General features: G+C 40.3%; 1 protein-coding gene across 1 annotated transcript in view; it reads right to left on the bottom strand.

The window, feature by feature from the left end:
- Window positions 1-19,305, bottom strand: part of ADCY8 (adenylate cyclase 8) — a 132,667-nt gene that overhangs the window by 19,290 nt on the left and 94,072 nt on the right. The window contains 5 exon segments of the mRNA XM_050892925.1: window positions 277-358; window positions 3,302-3,480; window positions 4,856-4,945; window positions 8,306-8,507; window positions 16,577-16,677. Of these exon segments, the coding sequence (XP_050748882.1) occupies window positions 277-358; window positions 3,302-3,480; window positions 4,856-4,945; window positions 8,306-8,507; window positions 16,577-16,677 (654 nt within the window).

Genomic DNA, 19,305 nt, shown 5'->3' with positions numbered 1-19,305 from the left:
TAAGATAAATGAAGTCCCATTTGTTTTTTCAAATTCTATTAGAAAATGCAATATAATTACATATTGCTGAATATAATATTGCACATGTTCTTTAAGAATGCTAGGCAGTGTCAGATGTGGGCTTTCTTTAATCAGATTCTGCATATGGTTTATTAAATTGTTAAAGGTCGTATGCTCAAGTGGATAAAAAGGCAGTTGGTATTTTGAAAGAAATTATTGTCACATCCTGTAATTGCAAGTGATGTAGGGAATGGTTAAAGTAAATGTTTGCATTACCTGTTGACCATGATAAAATACAGCTAAAAGGAACATTGCCATCAGTAGTAAAGATGCCTCCTTTGTACCCAGGAAGTCTGTGCTGGAAAAAAAGTCCAAAGTAAAATATAGTTATTGATTTCTCAGTGTTGTAACTGTTCAGAAGTTTAATTTCATACTGCACCCTGGTACTTTTTGTTGTTCTTTAAAAAATCCCCTATATTTGAAAACTTATCAATAATTAGTTCAAGAGAACAGGAGTGTTATTGGAGTGCTCACTGTTTGGAGACAAATGTATTAAATAACTAAATTGTAGCCTATAGTAAGTACACAGAAGGTGATGATCTTTCTCTTTCAAATGTGATATGCAAGCTGTGTGTCAGTCAGTCTCTTTTCCTGGTAGCTCGGTAAACAACCATGAACACGACAGCCCCTGTGCAGTATAGGAGGTCCTCCTGTACTGGATGGGGAAAGGTTGAGGCTGGAGCTGGGAAAGGGAAACTTCCAGATTGTGAAAGTAAAAGCCCAGTGAATGGGCCTAGAGATAAAAGATGAACCCCAAGGCAGGTGCTGAAAGTTAAACATCCCCATATTGTGAGAAAGGTTCGGAGAAGATGACAGGTGAGTTAAGGAGGGAGGTGTGGATCAAAGGGGAATCAAAAAAATGGCAAACAGTAATTAGGACTGGTTTTACTGAGCCACAAAGAGGAGCACAGAGAAGAAATGTCTGTCTATGACAGGGGAAGTAAAGGAAACTCTTGCAGACAGTAAGGAAGCCAAGAAGATGAGCCAAGAAGGTACTGGCTGTATGAAATCTACTGTATGAAATCACTGAGATGCTGTGTGTGGAGCATGAAGTAAGTGTGACAAAATAAGGTGAAAGGGGTCCAGAGCAGTTAAAAGGGGTTTCAGATATGAGGAGAAATTACAGTTATGTGGAAAGATGACAAAACTGAAGAAAATTAGTATCTCTGTAATATCAGGGGTTTTAAAAAGGCATGTTTCCCAGGGGAAAACACATAAATGAAGAGGCTGGGGAATGGTAGGGCCAATCTTATAGTAAAACAAAAGGGAGAAAGAATTAAATTTGGAGGTGAATCAAACATGGATAGTTGGCAATTATTGTGTTGAAGGGAGATGAGGAAAGATGAGGAAATGATTAAGAGGTGCTTAAAGCTTGAAGTTGTGAAAAAAGTTAATAAAGGAGTAAACAAGGTGCAGAAGTTGGAAGAGACTTTGGGACACTCTTCTGTCTACCTTGAGATCTAAGAATAAAGCAAAGTCCAGACCCTGAATCCATTTTCCATAGTAATTCTGACAAAAAGATCAGGAGATATTTGTCAGAGGAGGACTCCTATGACAGAGAAATTAGAGAGAGAAAGAGCAGAGCTTGATGGAGACTAAACCAAAAGGAAACTTTCTTGTGAGAGAGCTAACTGAACTGACTTTGTGGGCCTCATGAAGAATTTACTGTGAGGAAATGTGCCACTATGGGATGAGTTGTCATCAGTATAGAGCAAAAGACAAGCAGGAAACATCTTGTCATCTGCAAATATTTTGGAATTGAAATGTTTCCCATTTTGAAGTCATCTGAAATACAACATCCCAAAGATTTCATTCCAGAAGGTCCCCTTGTACACTAGCTAAAGGCAACAACTTCAAAGTTCTTAGTTATGAACTCATCTGTTATTGCATATTGTGGTAATGTAGCTATAGCCACAACTATATGAGCTAGATGAGTTTCATAGGGAGTTGCAAAACCTTTTATTCAACTGCTTGGTATAGCTAAGAAAGCAGGTAAGTTTCTGGACACACAGCCTTGAACCTCATGCTCCCTAATGTTAGAGCTGAAGTTTGGACCCTTGTCCTGAGTGTGGAGCATCTCAGCTGAGTTCCCTATGTCCTGGGCTGTTGGCTGCTCTAGAGGATATTCCTGGCTTTTTCTTACTCTTCTGTGATAAAAGTCACTAGAGAGTTTCATTGACACAGGGAATAGAAACTACTCTGAATTCTCTAAGATTTTCACACAAGGGAGAATCTTTCTTTGTCATGCTTCATTAGTAACAAAAATTACAGACAATGATCATGATTTCTACTTCTAGTTACTTAGCCAAAGTATTGCTTACTGCCATTTGTCATATTTGCTGGGGTCTGCTGTGAATATGCTATATGTCATATCATTAGTCTGTAGGAGGATAACCAGCATTAGAAAAAGGAATTGCATCCCAAATCTTTAGTATCTTGCTACTGTAGGAAGCTAGCAAGGAAAGATATGCATGCAGAGCCTTACTATGTGTAATGATGTGGCTGTTGTGAGAACTAATTGTACCGCAAATCCATGCTTTTCTGTCATTCTGTGGATCTTCATCTGGCACGCACCTACAAGCACAAGCAACTGCAATACTAAATTGGTCAAGTATCAAAGACTGAAGAAGTGTTCTTCTGAATGAGCTAAATCACTGCTGCTCTAGATTCAGTTATTGCAACACTTAGTGCACCTCTGACTCTGCAAATTACTGTGGCTCTTCTGTCCTCCTCTTCAACTCCTCTTGCTGGGAAGGAAGACCGGGAGGAGGAGTCTGTCCTTCAAATGCACTCCTACAAAACGGGATCATCCCTGTATTCCTTATATCTTCCACAACTACACATTATAGTTTGGGTTTTATTCAGTTAAAACCGTGCCCCTAAAAAAATCAATTGTTCACTCCTGTTTTCTTAAATTGAGGTGAGAGTTTCAGTCCGTATCTCTGGAGTTTTCAAGAACAGAAGCAACCAATGTGTATGCACTGTAATGCATATTTTTAGCAACATGGATAGACTATGGGAGACATAAAAGACCCTGCTCAATATTTAAATGTCCTCATGAAATGAACATTTTAATAAAAAGGTCTGAGAAAGAATCAAATTATAAATGTTTTTGGATTAGTCATTGCCTCTTGCAACCATCACTTCATACTTAACTACGGTGCTATCCAATATGTGTATACTCTGGCAAGGCTTGACCCATTACCTTGTTAAAAAGCAGTTCCTAAAGGGGGCTGTGAACACTTACTCTCCATTGTGGTTGAAGTTGTCATATTGCAGAAAAAGGGAAGCATAGATGGTCTCAGTCAGCAGAGAATAGATCGCAATCATGATGAGAAGTACTGCCAGCTTCAGGACAGAGTTGAGACGAAGAAAGACTGCACAAGTCACCATTGCCAGCACACCAGTGAAGACAAAATACTGAACAGAAAAGAGCACTGTTACTTTCGGTGATCGGTGACCACATATTAACTCCATAAATATCTACATAAATGATCAAGTGATCAGAAGTATAAAAAAATTGCTCTGGATTTCAGTGCTCAGCTAAGTCTTCTTAGGGTACAGGGCACTTCTTTGAAAATAAGGGTTTTGCTGGAATAGAATGTGAAACTACAAATTCTTTATTTTGCATGACACCTCCATGTTAGCAGAAACCTTCCTCTGTGCCTTTACGGCATTTTCATTGTATTAGAAAGGAAAGGGCATCCTGTATAGTTAAAAGAGGAAGGGGAGAGACATTGCAGGTAGTAGTTTGCTAATGAAAAGTCAACTGAGATAAAATAATTTCTATTCCTTTGGATTCTGAATTTCCACAAGACCCACATTAATCATGACGGGAGAATCATATTCCTGCTTTAATCCTTTTCCCGTGCTACTTGAAGAGACGATAAAGCCACAGGTTTGGGTATTTTTTTATTTTAATTTTTTTTTATTTTTAATATTGCAGGTCTAGCTTATTTACATTACTCTCTTAAAATGTGATGCCTGGAAGTTTTATTCATATCTCATTTTCTAATCTCTTCATTGTCTCATTTTTCTTAATGATTAGTCATCTGTCAAATGCAATCCATGTAGCTGATACTGGATATAGAGAGACAATCATGGCCATGAGCTGTTCAGATTTAAAATAGCAACATCAACACCCACAGTCCAAATGTAGTTTAAATTAACTCCTATTATACAGCTTTAGGAGAGATAGCATTCATTTTTCTGAGTACAGTTTTTCTTTAGTACAGTTCCTCTGTAGGAACGTCTGCATCCCTGCAATTTGCAGCATGCTGCTGGCAGTATCATGACACCGCCATATGACTTTCGAAGCAACATATTTCTTTTATCTACACATGACCAACCCATTGATTTTGTTGCCTGCTTGCTCATCACAGAGAGGATTTTTTTTTCTCTGAATGCAAATTTAAAATAACTACAGCAGAATGGCTGCTGGTTTTTCTATGTGAGAAGTATTAGTCTCCATTAGCTTCATAAGAATTAAGTAGTGTGTTTTATTGCACTAGGTTCATTGAATGATTGCTGGATGTGTTTCCAACATAAAGGTTCTGTATGAAGTTCAAAGGTTTAAACTTGGTTGTAATGCCCCATTAGACCATAAGATTAATTCCTTCTGTAACCTGCCTCTGCTTTTTCTATCAGCATATGGATAGATGCAAAGGTTCAGCTTCACAGTGTTGTTGAGGCACCTGACTCCACCACCAGTACACAGGTCATTGATTCCAGGTAGTGGTTGCCATGTAACCTTTGTGGATCCGTGCCTCAGATTCAAAAGTACCCTCAGAAATACCTCAGGATAGGAACAGATGTCCGTAAAAGATGCAGATGAATTGAACGTCTGGTTCTTCAGGGCTACTGGTTTGTCAAAATCACACCATAGCTGTGAAGAAAGAAAACAAAATCAGGGCTATATTGTGCACTGGTGACTAAGTGCTTGTGTGGCTGGCTGGCTGGGTTCAGGGATGGCACTGGTTGACCTGCTGCTCTCCATGCCAGCTCCCTAAGTGGCATCGAGGACTAAATGGACAGTAAGAAGACATACTATGGAGATGAAATGGAAAGGGGGGAGCTAGTCATGCTACAGACATTCAGCATCTGAGTAGCCTTCCTATGCTCTCTTGTTGCCAAAGGGGAAAGATGAGCTCCTCTGGGAGTTTCAGAGGACTGATGTTGGACTCTTAAGAATTACCCTCTCAAAATGTTTATACTTTGCTATAAACTATACAGAAAATTATTAAATGGGGAGCATAAAATCAGATTACATGTGTGCACTTGTTTGCAAGCAGTTTTTTTCTGCTACGTTGCTATGGACAGTGTTATCTTTCTAGATATGGGACAAAATCCCATGGTATCATGCAGAATTGGCTTGTGCCAAAACATAATGTGGTCCCAGAACTGCAACTGTGATGCCTAGAATGGAAGGGAATGAAAATGCATTCATAACACAATGGTTTTGAGAATGTAATACTCGCTTTTGCTGTTATGACCTGCATTCATTTTAATGGTATTTCAAACTAGAGTGTATTAAATATAAACAAAACATCAGTGTTGAGTTGCAATACATCATGGTCTTAGAACACAGGAGAAAAATCATTAATGGATTCATATTTTGACAGTTAAAGCAGATGGAGTCTCCTGTTACACACATTAATCCAATCTGGATGTTTATACTAGGTCATTTCATCAACCCGGTATGTACAAGCTAGTTCTCCTGTCTTTCTTTCCAACAGAGTTAGAGAGTTTGGTTAATGAGGCTCGATTTCTTATAATTAAATTCTAACGAATTTTGAACTTGGAACTCTCTTGTTTGTTCTTTCAGCAATTTAGTCATCTCTGCAATGCAGCAACATTATCTAGGTTGTCTGTGCAGTCCTCCGAGACAACAGATAGTTAATGATACGTTCTGAAAGTTTATGAGGTGTACAGCACCCCTCTGCAGGGCAGAGTGCCATGAGAACCACTCTGGGTGTCTTTTTAAAAGACCTTCAGGATCAGAAACTTTATTCTAATTTTATAACAATAAGAATGCACTTGATGTAAAGAACCACAAGACTCATTTGCCCCCCTGGTGAAACCAAAGCTTTATGGTTCTTGTTAGAAAGCATCTGAGCCTTAGTCCCCTCCAACTGGGTGCATTTGAACTCAGTGGACGCAAATAGCTTCAAGGCTGAGCTGCATTACCTGTTCTTAAATGCCTGCAGGTCCCTCCTGCACAAACTATTATTATGGCAGAATTTTGACATATGAAATAATGAGGTTATATGAATGTTGTGATTTCCTGTGGAGGCCAGGACTTGATGACTCAAGTCATTGCCACTCTAAATATATGACAATACATATAACTGTTTACTGCTTTATAGAAACCCACTGGTATGACAGTAAAAAGAACTATATTTCTTTTGACTGTTTTTGGATTAGCCATCACACAAGATTGCAGTGGACACAATCTTAAAAAACAATCCACAACAAGTCAGGGGAAAATCTCGTTATCATCGTATCCATAGCAAATTGGGTATGGACAGCCCATTAGACATCATCTTCTTTCAAGATCAAGATTAGTTCTACCAAAATCTTTCCTGACAGATATTTGTCAAACATGATTTAAAAAACTCTAAACTCTACAACACTCCTTAGTGATCTATACTGTAATGTACTCCTGTCATTATCTTCAGGAAGTTTTCAGCCCTGCTGAACTTCCTGTCATTTATATTTTCTCTGTAAGGGTAGCAATCAGTGGCTACATTATTCTTTCTCTGACTAACTCTCCTATCAATGAGTGCACGGTATTACTAAAAAACCCAGGCAGATGCTGAGTCCTTGCATATTGGCAACTTGAATTCAATCATGGAAGAATGACAGCAATAGAATGTAATAAAATCTCCTATCTGTTAGCAAAAGACAAGGCAAACCCTTGAATTATCAGACTTCAGCATACTTACTCCAATGATACAATAATAATTATTATTAATTATTACAGGATAATTATTGTTGCTGTTGTGTTGTTATAGTTGCTATTGTTATTACTGTCACTAAATGCTTTCCTGGTCTCATCTAGAAGGAAATAAATATTTACAAAGAATAACGTTCAGATGAAAAAGCACTGCTACATCCATAGCCAAAAGGTGCCCTACAAGAGGAGAAAGTGATGCAAATGTTACTTTTAATCTATCAATCAGTGAGATATTTACCTTCTTCTTGGCTCAGGCTTCAACACCTGCCAGGTTGTCTGACATGATAATCTGCTTAATTCATGCAAAACTGTCTCATATTTCTGAAGACATCAAGATAATCAGGGCTCTATTGTATTTGCATACAAGATCCCACTCTTTTACCCTGTGACATTGTATAGAGCCAGGCCCACAGTATTCAATCACCAACATTTTTATCTAACCACGGCTGCTAAGCAAAGCTTGGTACATGCCTTTCCTCACAGATATACTGATAAACTTTGCTCTAGGTTTGTCACACTTCAGAGTCTTAGCGGAGATGTGTACATTAGGAGCCAAATCAGCCTAAACTCCCTGTGTGGGCAGTGAAGAGAGAAAAATCTCTTTATGTTTGAGACCAGTTTGAGACCAGTTTGGGACCAGTATGATCAAATGAAATCTTTGGGGATGCCTGTTTTTCTGCACTGACTATAAAGAAAGCTGAGAGTGACTATGCCCATGGTTTGGTACTTCAACTAAGGTGAATTGAGGCTGAAGGGGTTTGTCAAACCACTAAATGAGCAAGGCAAGATATGTTTCGAATTTACACTTTTTAGCTTCTTTTTACATGCTGTCATTACTGGCTCAGCTTGACCTGCTCCGTCCTTTCTTTGAAGGTATTGTCTGGGTTCGTTGACACTTCTTGGTTTTTTAGTAATCTAATTAATGGGAGAACTGTGAAATGAGGAATTTAATATCTATAAGCATTACTTGGATTGACAGTCTTTAAGAAAGTATATCAGCATGTCAGAAAATTACAAATGGTCCTCAAAGAGTAGATATATTGAACAGAAAGTAGCAAAAGGGTTTTAGAAATAGATGATACTCTTGAGGGAGAAACAGTTAGATATTTCAGAAATACATAGTCTAAGCAACAGATTGAATTTCCTGAAGCTGTGGTACTTTGCCTTTTTTTTTTATGTTTAAATCATAGCTGGCTTATAAACACATTAGTTAGCAAGTCCTGTAGCAAGCTTAATAATTCATAAATCATCTTTTCCTGTATAATATTCCCTGGTTCCTTATAAGCTTACAATATTGATGACGGCTCCAAGAAAATTAATCAGAATGGATGCAAATATAATGACATTCCTGGCCAGGTAGGTCTCATTAATCCAGCAGCAAGTTTTCCGGAGCATTAAGGGTAAACATTTGTAATCTTCTGCTGTAGTGATTAGCACAAGAGCGGAGTGCAGCATAATCAGAATAGAAAACTGAATGACCATTGGTATCACCCTGGGAAGAAAAAAAAAGAGAACCCAGCATTAAAGCTCAACACAATACCAGTGCTAATAAAAATAAATGTGTAAACAGTTAAGACTAGGAAAAATCAGTTGTCATAAATCTGAGACAATTAGTCTAGGAAAAAACCCAGAGAAAGCAAAGATTTGTTCATGTTCCATAGGTCTGCCGTTGCTTCACATGGTTTCTTGCTGAGAAACTGCTGTTGAAGGAACAAGCCAGGGAAATCATTGCCAGTGCCTCTATCTGTCTAAATAGAATCTGAGTGGCAGGAATGTCCTTTCTTTTGGGGCTCAGTTGTCCCTTAAGTTTCTTTCAGAGCAAATTTTTTCAGCCTGTAGGATCCTGATGCCACTTATGAGCTGGTTCCCACTCTAGTAGACTAGTTTGGGGGCAGTTTAGTAGAGTGTTATTTTGTATAAAGCACAACACAGGTGTCTTAAACTCATACTATACTGAGGGTCATAGGCTCTAAAGTGAGTACAATAATGCAGCCTGATTTCTGGCATAAGTCAGCATATAGTAATTACAGAAATGCAAGATTCCCCTCACTTTAGTTAGTAATGGGTCAACTGCAGCTAAGAATCTCATTGGTTTCTAAAAAAGCAAAAGAACTCATCTACTGTTGTCATGGAAGCCCTTTAAAATATAAAGCAGATGAAAAGGTGTTCTGTGATCCAAACATGCTTAAATAAAACATGTTGTTTGGCATGCCCTGTAAACTTTGTTCTTGCAAATGTGATCCTTAATCAAGTATTGTTAAGTGCATACACAGAATAGACAGTTCAATTCCTTCGAATAAACTGTTAAAAACCGTAATTTCTTCTAGTTCAACTTTCATTATATTTTTCTAAATTTATTCCTTTTTCTTGCTTAAATCTGGGACCTGAAGTCAATCAAGTCACTGATGTGGTTGGTAAATGTGGTAAATTGTTTTACTTCGCTGAGAAGAAAGCACTCAGCATTTCACAAGTCAAGTTTTTGTTTCCATTTGTGCCAGTCATTGTCCTTCTGTGTCTCTTTTCCCAAAGATGCAATCCATGCAAAATAAAAGTAACTAACTCCACTGCTCCTGCAAACCTCTCCCCTCTTCACTCTGCTTTCCCATTGCCTTTTTGCTATAAGGAGAATGATTAAACTTGAGGCTTTGAATTAAGTAATTGAAATTCCTAATAACCTAGTTGTATATGTGCCAGTACACTACAGTGATTTAATCATGTCTCACAGAAAAAAAACCTTTGAAAGTGGACTATCAGGGTGCTCCAGGGAGACTTCTGCGCTTCCAGGCGCCTGAATGTAGGTAAGCTGTACCCTGCTCATTAAGCCTTCTGTAAACATAGGTTTTGTCTTGTTGAAAACATGAAGTTTCAGATTTTGCTACACATCACCTATCCCTCTTCTCTTTGGGTAGGGTGCAATGCTATTTCTACACTTGTGCCCTACTGTGAGACAAATTTAGGGGTTTAAGGTGGAAATAGAAGTGAAAAAAACACAGCTTTTCTTTCCCCGTTTTTCAGTAGGTCAGCCAGATCCACTCCCTGAATCTAAATGGACTATATCTCAACCTACCTGAAATTCTCCTCAATTTCAGGCTATTCAAATTTGGCTTTAGAAGAGCAAATTCTAAACTCATACAGATCTGAATTCAAATCTGTGGTTTGAGCCTATTAAGTTAACTAAAGCTTTCACCCTAAAAAATTTCACCATAAGCTAATAGGTATTTAACGAACAGGAAGAGGAAACCACACTGAGATAATGGCAGGAGAGGATACATGGACATAGCAGGACAAGCTTGAGAATCAGTCTGTGTGGGAACTGGCATTTCTTAGCTTTGACCCCATTTGCAGCTGATGGATAGAATTGAAAATATTTGCACCAAGGAGACACCAAAGATGCACCAGGCAGTTTATGTGAAAACCGTGAGTACGTCTTCCTCACAGTACTGATGTTTGTAGAAAATACCTTGAGAAAACAGGATAAATAAAAATGTTTATGTTCAAAAGGAAATATGTTTTTTGGAAAAAAGTAGGCGTAAGTCAGAGTATATCTGGGGAAATGTTGGTGTATTGGGTTTGTGTGGCAAGGTTTTGGTAGTGGGGGGGGGGGGCTTCAGGGGTGGCTTCTGTGAGAAGCTGCTAGAAGCTTCCCCTATGTCCGATAAAGTTAATGCCAGTGGGTTCCAAGACAGACCCGCCACTAGCCAAGGCCGAGCCCATCAGCAACAGTGGTAGCGCCTCTGGGATAACATATTTAAGAAAGGGAAAAGAAGTTACAGGGGAGTTGCAGTTGCAGCCGGAGAGAGAGGAGTGAGAAGATGTGAGAGGAACAACTCTGTAGACACCAAGGTCAGTGAAGAAGGAGGGGGAGGAGGTGCTCCAGGCGCCGGAGCAGAGATTCCCCTGCAGCCCGTGGTGAAGACCATGGTGAGGCAGGCTGTCCCCCTGCAGCCCATGGAGGTCCACGGTGGAGCAGATATCCACCTGCAGCCCGTGGAGGACTCCACGCTGGAGCAGGTGGATGCCCGAAGGAGGCTGTGACCCTGTGGGAATCCCATGCTGGAGCAGGCTCCTGGCAGGACCTGTGGACCCATGGCCCCATGGAGAGAGGAGCCCATGCTGAAGCAGGTTTGCTGGCAGGACTTGTGACCCCACAGGGGACCCACGCTGGAGCAGTCTGTTCCTGAAGTACTGCACCCCGTCGATGGGACCCATGCTGGAGCAGGGGAAGAGTGTGAGGAGTCCTCCCCCTGAGGAGGAAGGAGCAGCAGAAATAACGTGCGATGAACTGACCGCAACCCCCATTCCCCATCCCCCTGCGCCGCTCAGGGCGGGAGGAGTTAGAGAAAATAAGGAGTAAAGTTAAGCCTGGGAAGAAGGGAGGGGTGGGGGGAAGGTGTTTTAAGATTTGGTTTTATTTCTCATTATCCTGCTCTAATTTGACTAGCAATAAATTAAACTAATTTTTCCCCAAGTTGAGTTTGTTTTGCCCATGACGGTAATTGGTGAGTGATCTCCCTGTCCTTATCTCGACCCACGAGCCTTTCGTTTTATTTTCTCTCCCGCTGTCCAGTTGAGAAGGGGGAGTGATAGAGCGGTTTTGGTGGGCACCTGGCATCTAGCCATGGGCATCTAGCCATGGTCAACAAGCAAGTCTCAGGACTTGCTGAAAGTCCCAAGGCTACCAAGTAGAGATGCAATGCAGTGATGCCTTGAGAGCAGCTTCTGTCTGTGAAAATACACACAAAGCCAAGGGAGAGACAGTCAATAAAGCCAGGGAAAAGCTGGACAATATGTTCATGGAGAACTAGTCAAGGGAGTCCAGAGGGCTCATCAAGAGAGCTGTGTAGTTTAGGATACAATTCATCTCACTGCACAGCAGTCTCTTAGATTTATTCAGATCCACTGATTGACCCGTTCTCCAGTGGCTATACTTTGAACCCGGGGTATAAACACTGACAGATAGTTATGTGAGATTAATTCCTTGTTTCCCACACTACAGCAGTATTCTGCAATAGCCTTCTTGCTTTCCAAAGCCAAATGACTGAGATCCTCTTTGGAACTGATAGTTTCTATCTATATCTCAGATATATATAGACAGTCTATATATGCAGATGTAGCCTGACCCAGCTCTAAATGAAACTAAATTAAGGCTTTCAAAAAGATTCAGGTCAAGCCTCAAGAGGTCAGACCTGAGGACACTAAACACGAGTTCTTATTTTGGACTGCCAAACTCTACGTGTAAGAATTAAGGTACTATAAAGGGAGCATCTAGGGACCTAAGTCTGGGATATCAATCCAAAATGCAGCATAACCTGCTTAGGTGCCTGAGAAACTGTGGCCTTGTATTTGTTCATAATAAATATACAGGCAACAAAAATTCTTGCACTGTAGCTGTTTGGTTGAACATTGATGTGTTTGTTTCTTGTCTAAGATTGCCTGAGATAAAAACAAAACTGAAGTCTGCACACCTACGACCTCCTAGAGGATCAACCCAGTATCTGTGCTAAGATTTTGTTGGCAGCATGCTGACAGGAACAAGTACAGCAGAAGACATAGCCAAGGTTAGAGGAATAGGAACAGTCATAATACTCTTCTGTCCATGAACTTCTCCCAGAACTAGGACACCTGGGTTGGATCCCCTCTTCATTCAAGAAGAGATTCAAGACCAAATGCTTTTCTTTCTAGAGGTTCCCTTACTGTCAAGATCAAGTGAATTTTGAAATGGAGCTTTTGCCTTCCCTCTTCCTTGTGTACAGTTGCAAATCAAGAGCTGAGCCAGAAGGAAAACTTACGTAAAACGAAAGATGCAGATGTTTAAATGAACAACAGTTTGAAACCTCTTTTTCTTCCCTCACAAGAATAACCCAGTGAAAAACTGACAGAAATAAGAGTAGTTCAGCAGTCTACTCTAGTATGATCTATTGCCCATGTGAGCATATAGAAAGTTCATTGCAGGAAATTAATCAAACTCCCAGGCCTCTCAGATGGAGAAGATGAATCACTGCAAGGTTGGCAATGTAACTTAATGGCTTCATAGAGGATAATTACAGCAGAAATATGGCATTAATTTATGTCAGAGTAATTTCCCCAACTCAATATTTCAAAGAATGAAAACTATAGCAAAGATTTTTAAATTCAGTGATGTGCCTGCCCTGTCAGGGAAAAGTATGAATGGATCAAATATTTATCCTGCTGTGTTGGGTTTGTGTGGCGGGGTTTTGGTAGTGGGGGAGGGGCTACAGAGGTGGCTCCTGTGAGAAGCTGCTAGAAGCTTCCCTGGCTCCAACTTGGACCTGTCTCTGGCCAAGGCCGAGCCCATCAGCAGCAGTGGTAGTGCCTCTGTGATAGCATATTGAAGAAGGGGAAAAAGACTGTGGAAAAAAAAAGAACCTACAGCGGAGAGAGTAGTGGCATGTGAGAGAAACAACCATGCAGACACCAAGGTCAGTGAAGAAGGAGAGGGAGCAAAGACTTCCCTGCAGCCCATGGAGGACCCCACACCAGAGCAGGTGGCTGGGCCCGGAGAAGGCCGTGACTCCATGGGAAAGCCCACGCTGGAGCAGTTCGTGGAGGACTGCAGCCTGTTGAAAGGACTCGCATTGGAGAAGCTCATGGAGGGCTGACCCCCGTGGGAGGGACCCCACGCTGGAGCAGGGGAAGAGTGTGAGGAGTCCTCCCCCCGAGGAGGAAGGAACAGCAGAAACAACATGTGATGAACTGACTGCAACCCCCTGGGGAGGGAGGAGGTAGAGGAATCGGGAGCAAAGCTGAGCCCGGGAAGAAGGGAGGGGTGGGGGGAAGGTGTGTTTTTAAGATATGGTTCTATTTCTCATTATCCTACTCTGATTTGATTGGTAACAAGTTTAATTGATTTCTTTTTTTTCCCCAAGTCGAGGCTGTTTTGCCTGTGACCATAATTGGTGAGTGATCCTTCTCTGTCCTGGTCTCAACTCATGAGCCTTTCGTTGTATTTTCTCCTCCCCATCCCACTGGCGGGGAGGAGTGAGCGAGCGGCTGCGTGGTGCTTTGCTGCCGGCTGGGCCTAAACCACAACATCTGAGGGAGACAGATATAAACTGAGATAAAATTCTGAAACTCCCCTACACAGGAGATGCAATAATAGAAAGATGATTCCCTTCTTTAACACACAGACTCAGGCAACCTATCTGGGAAACTCCCTGAAGAACCTTAGTAAGATATGTTTTACGATAATTTAAATAATATTTTCTTTCACTGAATTTCCAGAAATGCCCAAAAGACTCAGCTCAGAAAAGTATTCAAACATGTACTTAAGCAAATACAAAATTCCATCCTTGTTCAACAGAGCTCTGAAGCATTCATTGAAAGACACTTAAGTGTGGTGTTAGGAAATGGGTAAGTTACCATGAGGAGTGTGAATTATAGTTTGTTAGTTGTTCCATGGATATGATGTCCATGCTTTTACACTGTGGTAGTTTAGTTCTCTGATATCTACTAGAGGTATAACAGATGAGCATGCAGTTATCTTCAAGACTGTCTGAATCCAAATCCTTCCTAACTTTGTGACAGCTTGTTCATGTACTCATACCTTGAATTGTTTTTAGAACTGGAACTTTGGAAATTTGAACTTCCAGATTATTTCCACATTCAATATGTTTAAGCATACTGAAACCTTCTCACTCAAAATCCCTCATCTGTTGACCTCCGCTTATGTAACAACAGGCATGCTTTTTTAAGACTGAAACACATTTTTTGAAGCAGAGTATCAGAACTTGAAAAATGAAGACCAAAATTTGCCTTCTTAAATCTTGACAGTGATCTTCAGCTCCTCAGAGAACATAAGAACTGCCATAAAGCACCCATGTGGCTCCAAATTTTCTCTCACAGAAGGGATAGTGGTAAATATCCTTTCCCTAAATATCTTCCCAAGTTCTAGCAATCAACCTTTAAGGGCATTCTTGAGGCCAAGGTTTCATACTTTTGTTTAAAAACCTCTGCTGATCTTATCTTGTAGGAATTTATCTACTCTTTATTTGAACCTATTTATATTTACAGCCTCTTTAACATTCAGTGACAAAAAGGTCCCCAAAGCATTTCTGAAGTGCAGGGAAAAACACAAGACTACTGTGGAAGATGGGAAACCAGGCAGTGAGACAGCTGCGGGCAGTGTGGTTATGTGACTCCTGCTCCCCTAATTCCAATGGCACTAGACACCCTCACCAGAATTAACAGAGACGAATTTGTGCAGATAGAAAAAATGTCATGTTTTTTTGCTGGTATAGCAATGATTGATACAGCAGCAGAAATCTTTTTGGAAAACAGGTTCCATTAATAAGATCCATAAATCTTCTTGTACATACTGAGAAAAAAATAAAAATAATAGCTACCAGAAGTGAAGAATTTTGAATATGTATTGGGAGAAGAACTTCAAAAAAGCAAACAAACTTACTAGTATTAGAGCAATATAGCACATAAGGAACAGCAGAAGGTCAGGTACTACTCTGGGTACTTTCCCAGCTGAGAACTACAAAATACATGGGATGCCACTGCTGCAGAGTGCAGTTGCCTGCCTGCATCTAACCACCATTTTGGTATTCTTAGACATAAACATGGTGAACCAGGTCTTCCAGAGATGATCCAAGAAATATTGGTGCACTACTGTAACACAATAAATGTCTTATTTCTTATACAAATACTGTATTTTCAAGGTTATTCTACAGGCAGCCATAAGTTAAGGTTCATCTGAGTGTTAGAAACCACCTGAGAATTATGTTCATCTGGGCATTTCCATTTTAGCACTTGCTCTGCCAAAGACCAAAAAGGACCGGGGCATGTTTCAGTGGCAGTCATGTTCTGCTGGCTCTGCTATGACGCTAGAAAACTGACCTTAGTCCTTGTACACACTTTTGTGTTTTCACTATTAAATAGTAGACAAAAATGCCAATGGATGGGTTTGACTATATGAAACATGTGGGCACAGATGTCTCAGCTATGTCACATTTTTGTCACTTTGACAGGAAGTTGTTGCTTGGTCAGCCCCAGATAAAAGCAGAAGTGAGAAAAGATCTAGCAGATCACCTCCTTGCTTCTTAATGGCACAAGATTGCTTTCCCCAGCTTGGTAATATGTATCATCATCAGCAATAAAGCACGACAGTACAAATTTCTTATGTAGCATGTAAGAAACAAACCCAAAACAATCACTGATTCCCAAGGTGATTACTAGTCACTTAGCAAAGAGGCACTGTTATAAATCTGGATCGTGTTTTACTTCAACACTGGAAGCAGCAGGCCGTATTGTGTCAAACTTTTGTAACCCAAAGTTCCTACTTATCTCAGTGGGGGTTCTGCTTAAAAACATAACAACATAATGTCAGTAGATGCTACTGTCTCACATGAAAACACGTGGCTGCAGATAATGTGATACAAAAGTAGTTAATATGGGGAAAAAGGTGAAAAAATATTTCTGAACACTTTTGGGAACAAGCAGATTTTACGGGTTCATTCCATGTCAATCCTAAAAATGTTATCCTGCTGTTTCCCCAAGAGCACCTTCAGATATATGGAGATATATTTCTGTATTTACCTGGAAGAAGGAAGTAAGCTTTGGATAGCGGTGATAAATACAAGAACAATAAATGCGCACACCAAGTTTGATTTGAATACTTCATCCCGCATTTGAGAATACTAGAATAAAACAAAAACAGAAGAGTAAATTAGCTGTTAACCCATGCAGTAGTTTCATAAAGACTGATGCATATAGGAGACTTTGGGGAAACTAGCAGGAAGAGCTAACAAATCAATAAACATGAATTTGTTTTTAAAAATGAAACACAACAAATAAATCATTAATAAGCTGGTAAAACACTTTATCCAAGAGAACAAAACTCTGTAATTTGCAATACAAAGTTGTTTTACTTGGTTGCCTCTTTTTCCAAATTACTTGCTTTAAAAATCCCCAGGTAGATACTAGGGGCTTATGCTGCTGAGCAAAATACTACATACTTAATAGCTTAACCAGAGGAACCATGGGTTTCCTCACCTGAAGACAAACACGGAAGTCAGCTGCGACTCTGCATGCATGATGTCACGGAGGTGTCTCCATGCTTGCCAAATGGAGGACATTCTGTTTTCTTTTTTACTTTTATTTTTTAAGGAAAGTATGTAGTTTGGGACATTCTGTGACTATTTGGGATGTGAGTCGTGGTCTCTGTATCCTAACTTATCCAGAGGCTGTGCAGAAACTTGGCGATATGGGCATTCTCCAAGGAGAAAATGAAGGTATTTTTATGTAAAAGACCATTTGAGGTGCATTATTATTATGATTTATTGCAAAAATATTTTTCTCCAGCATATCAAACCACCAAAAATGCTAGCAGGTTCCCCTTTTATGGGAGTTACCAAGAGAAGGAGTAACAGATACATCGGTGAATCATGGTGGATCAGTTAAAGTGGAAACTTTACCCAAGTCCTCAGCTGGTATCTATCATTGTTAATTCAGTTAAACTCTAATTGTTTACAGCAGATGAAGATTGGTCTATAGACATATTTTTGTAAATCTCTTTATCCTATATTGATGCCACTAAATTTTCTTCACCTAATAAAAAACCCCACAGATGCCTGCTCCAGTCATTTTTCCTCCTCTGAACAATAACTCCATTTTATTTAATCTCTTGTAGTTTTGAAGGAGCTAAGAGTTACATGTGCAGAACAAAAGGAAGTCAAAGCCAAAGAGATATCAGATATCAGAATCTTTCTCCAGCAATTTGGAAATAAGGCAAACTGCAGTTATAAATGCCTAGAGACCATTATAATTGAGAAAAATTTAAACCGATTAAGAAATGTATCAGGAACAAACACTGAGAGAGTTCAGCTATGAACAGCATTTTATAGCTAACCTGCTCTTGAAGGAAGATCCTGTCTAGACTTAGACTGTATTCACTACATGGACCTTCAGTAAGGACTTCATCTCAGTTATAAACATCTGGTCAAAACAGTCTCAAGCTCCTGAAATGGGAAAAAGGCTTCTCTTTTCCCTGCTCCCATTTGTTATGAGAGGGGTTTATTTGTCTGCATCCCTCATTTTGAATCCTCCTCTGCTGTGATTATACCCTGTGTCTGCTGTTGGCAGAAGCGGTATCACTTTGACATGATTTTTGATGTTGCTCACAAGCAACTCCACTTCATTTTGCTTCTGGAAGCATAGAGGCACTGGCCCTGATTTCATGTGCAGGAAAACAGAACTGCATCAGTCCACTTAAATAATGGACCAGGGCTTTTTTTGGTGGCAGCACAAAAAAAACTAAAGGGAAAAAGAAAGGTACGTTCCTTAGAATATAACACGAAATCCCAACTGTTCCTTAGGGAAATTATAGCAAACTAATTGAATGAAACACAAACATGGAATTGCTTGCTGTGTCGAGCACTATGTCAAAAGGATTAATGCTGTGGTCTAATCAGTAACAATATTGTGATGAGAAATTGTTAGTATCTCTGAGGCAGCACAAACACCAATGATAAACATAGCACTTTTGTAGCAGTCTAGCCCTTCGTGACTTGGAGAAGTAACTGAAGGATAGGCTAAGCCTTAAGGTACTTCCATAAGTATGGAGAGGCGTGTAGCCAACTAGAGCCACATAGAGTGGTAGTAAGAATTGTAATGTGACCTACTCTGCGATGAAAACCTTAGCTGCAACATCCCACAGACCTACCTGCACTGGCATGACTTGCTCATGGTGTAGCAAAGGCTCACCCTGCTTCCCATGGGACTTGAGCCATTTGCCTGCGCTGTTGAAGGGGCACTGTTTATCTACTGGCTAGCCCAGCCAGCTAGCTGAAACTGAGCTTGCGCAAGAAAGGGCAAATTTCCTCTGCCAAGTGGTGCTGCTTATTCCCCACGTCTCCTCTCTTTTCCCAGGGCTCTTTGAAAGAGGAGTACCGATAATACAACAGGCTTTACATGTTCACCTAGAGAAAGTGTTTGTGCACTGAGGAGGAAGGTTTTTGGTCTTATCCTCACTGCTGCTCTTTGACTCAGATAAGACCTTATGGATGAAAAGGGAGACCATGTTTTTCTTCTTCAGAGCAATGGTGTTTGTGCCATTGGAAAAGCTTCTGCAGTACAGGGGAGGGACAGAAGATGTATCAGGAAGCCCAAGGCAGGAGAAGAGATGGATGAACTCCTGAGAAGACCAAAGAGTAGACACAGATCCAGTTGTTGACCAATGACAGAAAAGATGCTGAACAGGCCCAGAGTTTGCCAAGTGTTTCTTACAGACCTTCTTGCCACTGGAATTTTCTGGATTGAAGGAAAGA

The sequence above is a fragment of the Gymnogyps californianus genome, chromosome 2, assembly GCF_018139145.2.
Source record: "Gymnogyps californianus isolate 813 chromosome 2, ASM1813914v2, whole genome shotgun sequence".
Classification (NCBI taxonomy): Eukaryota; Metazoa; Chordata; class Aves; order Accipitriformes; family Cathartidae; genus Gymnogyps; species Gymnogyps californianus.
This window is presented reverse-complemented; position numbering and strand designations above follow the sequence as displayed.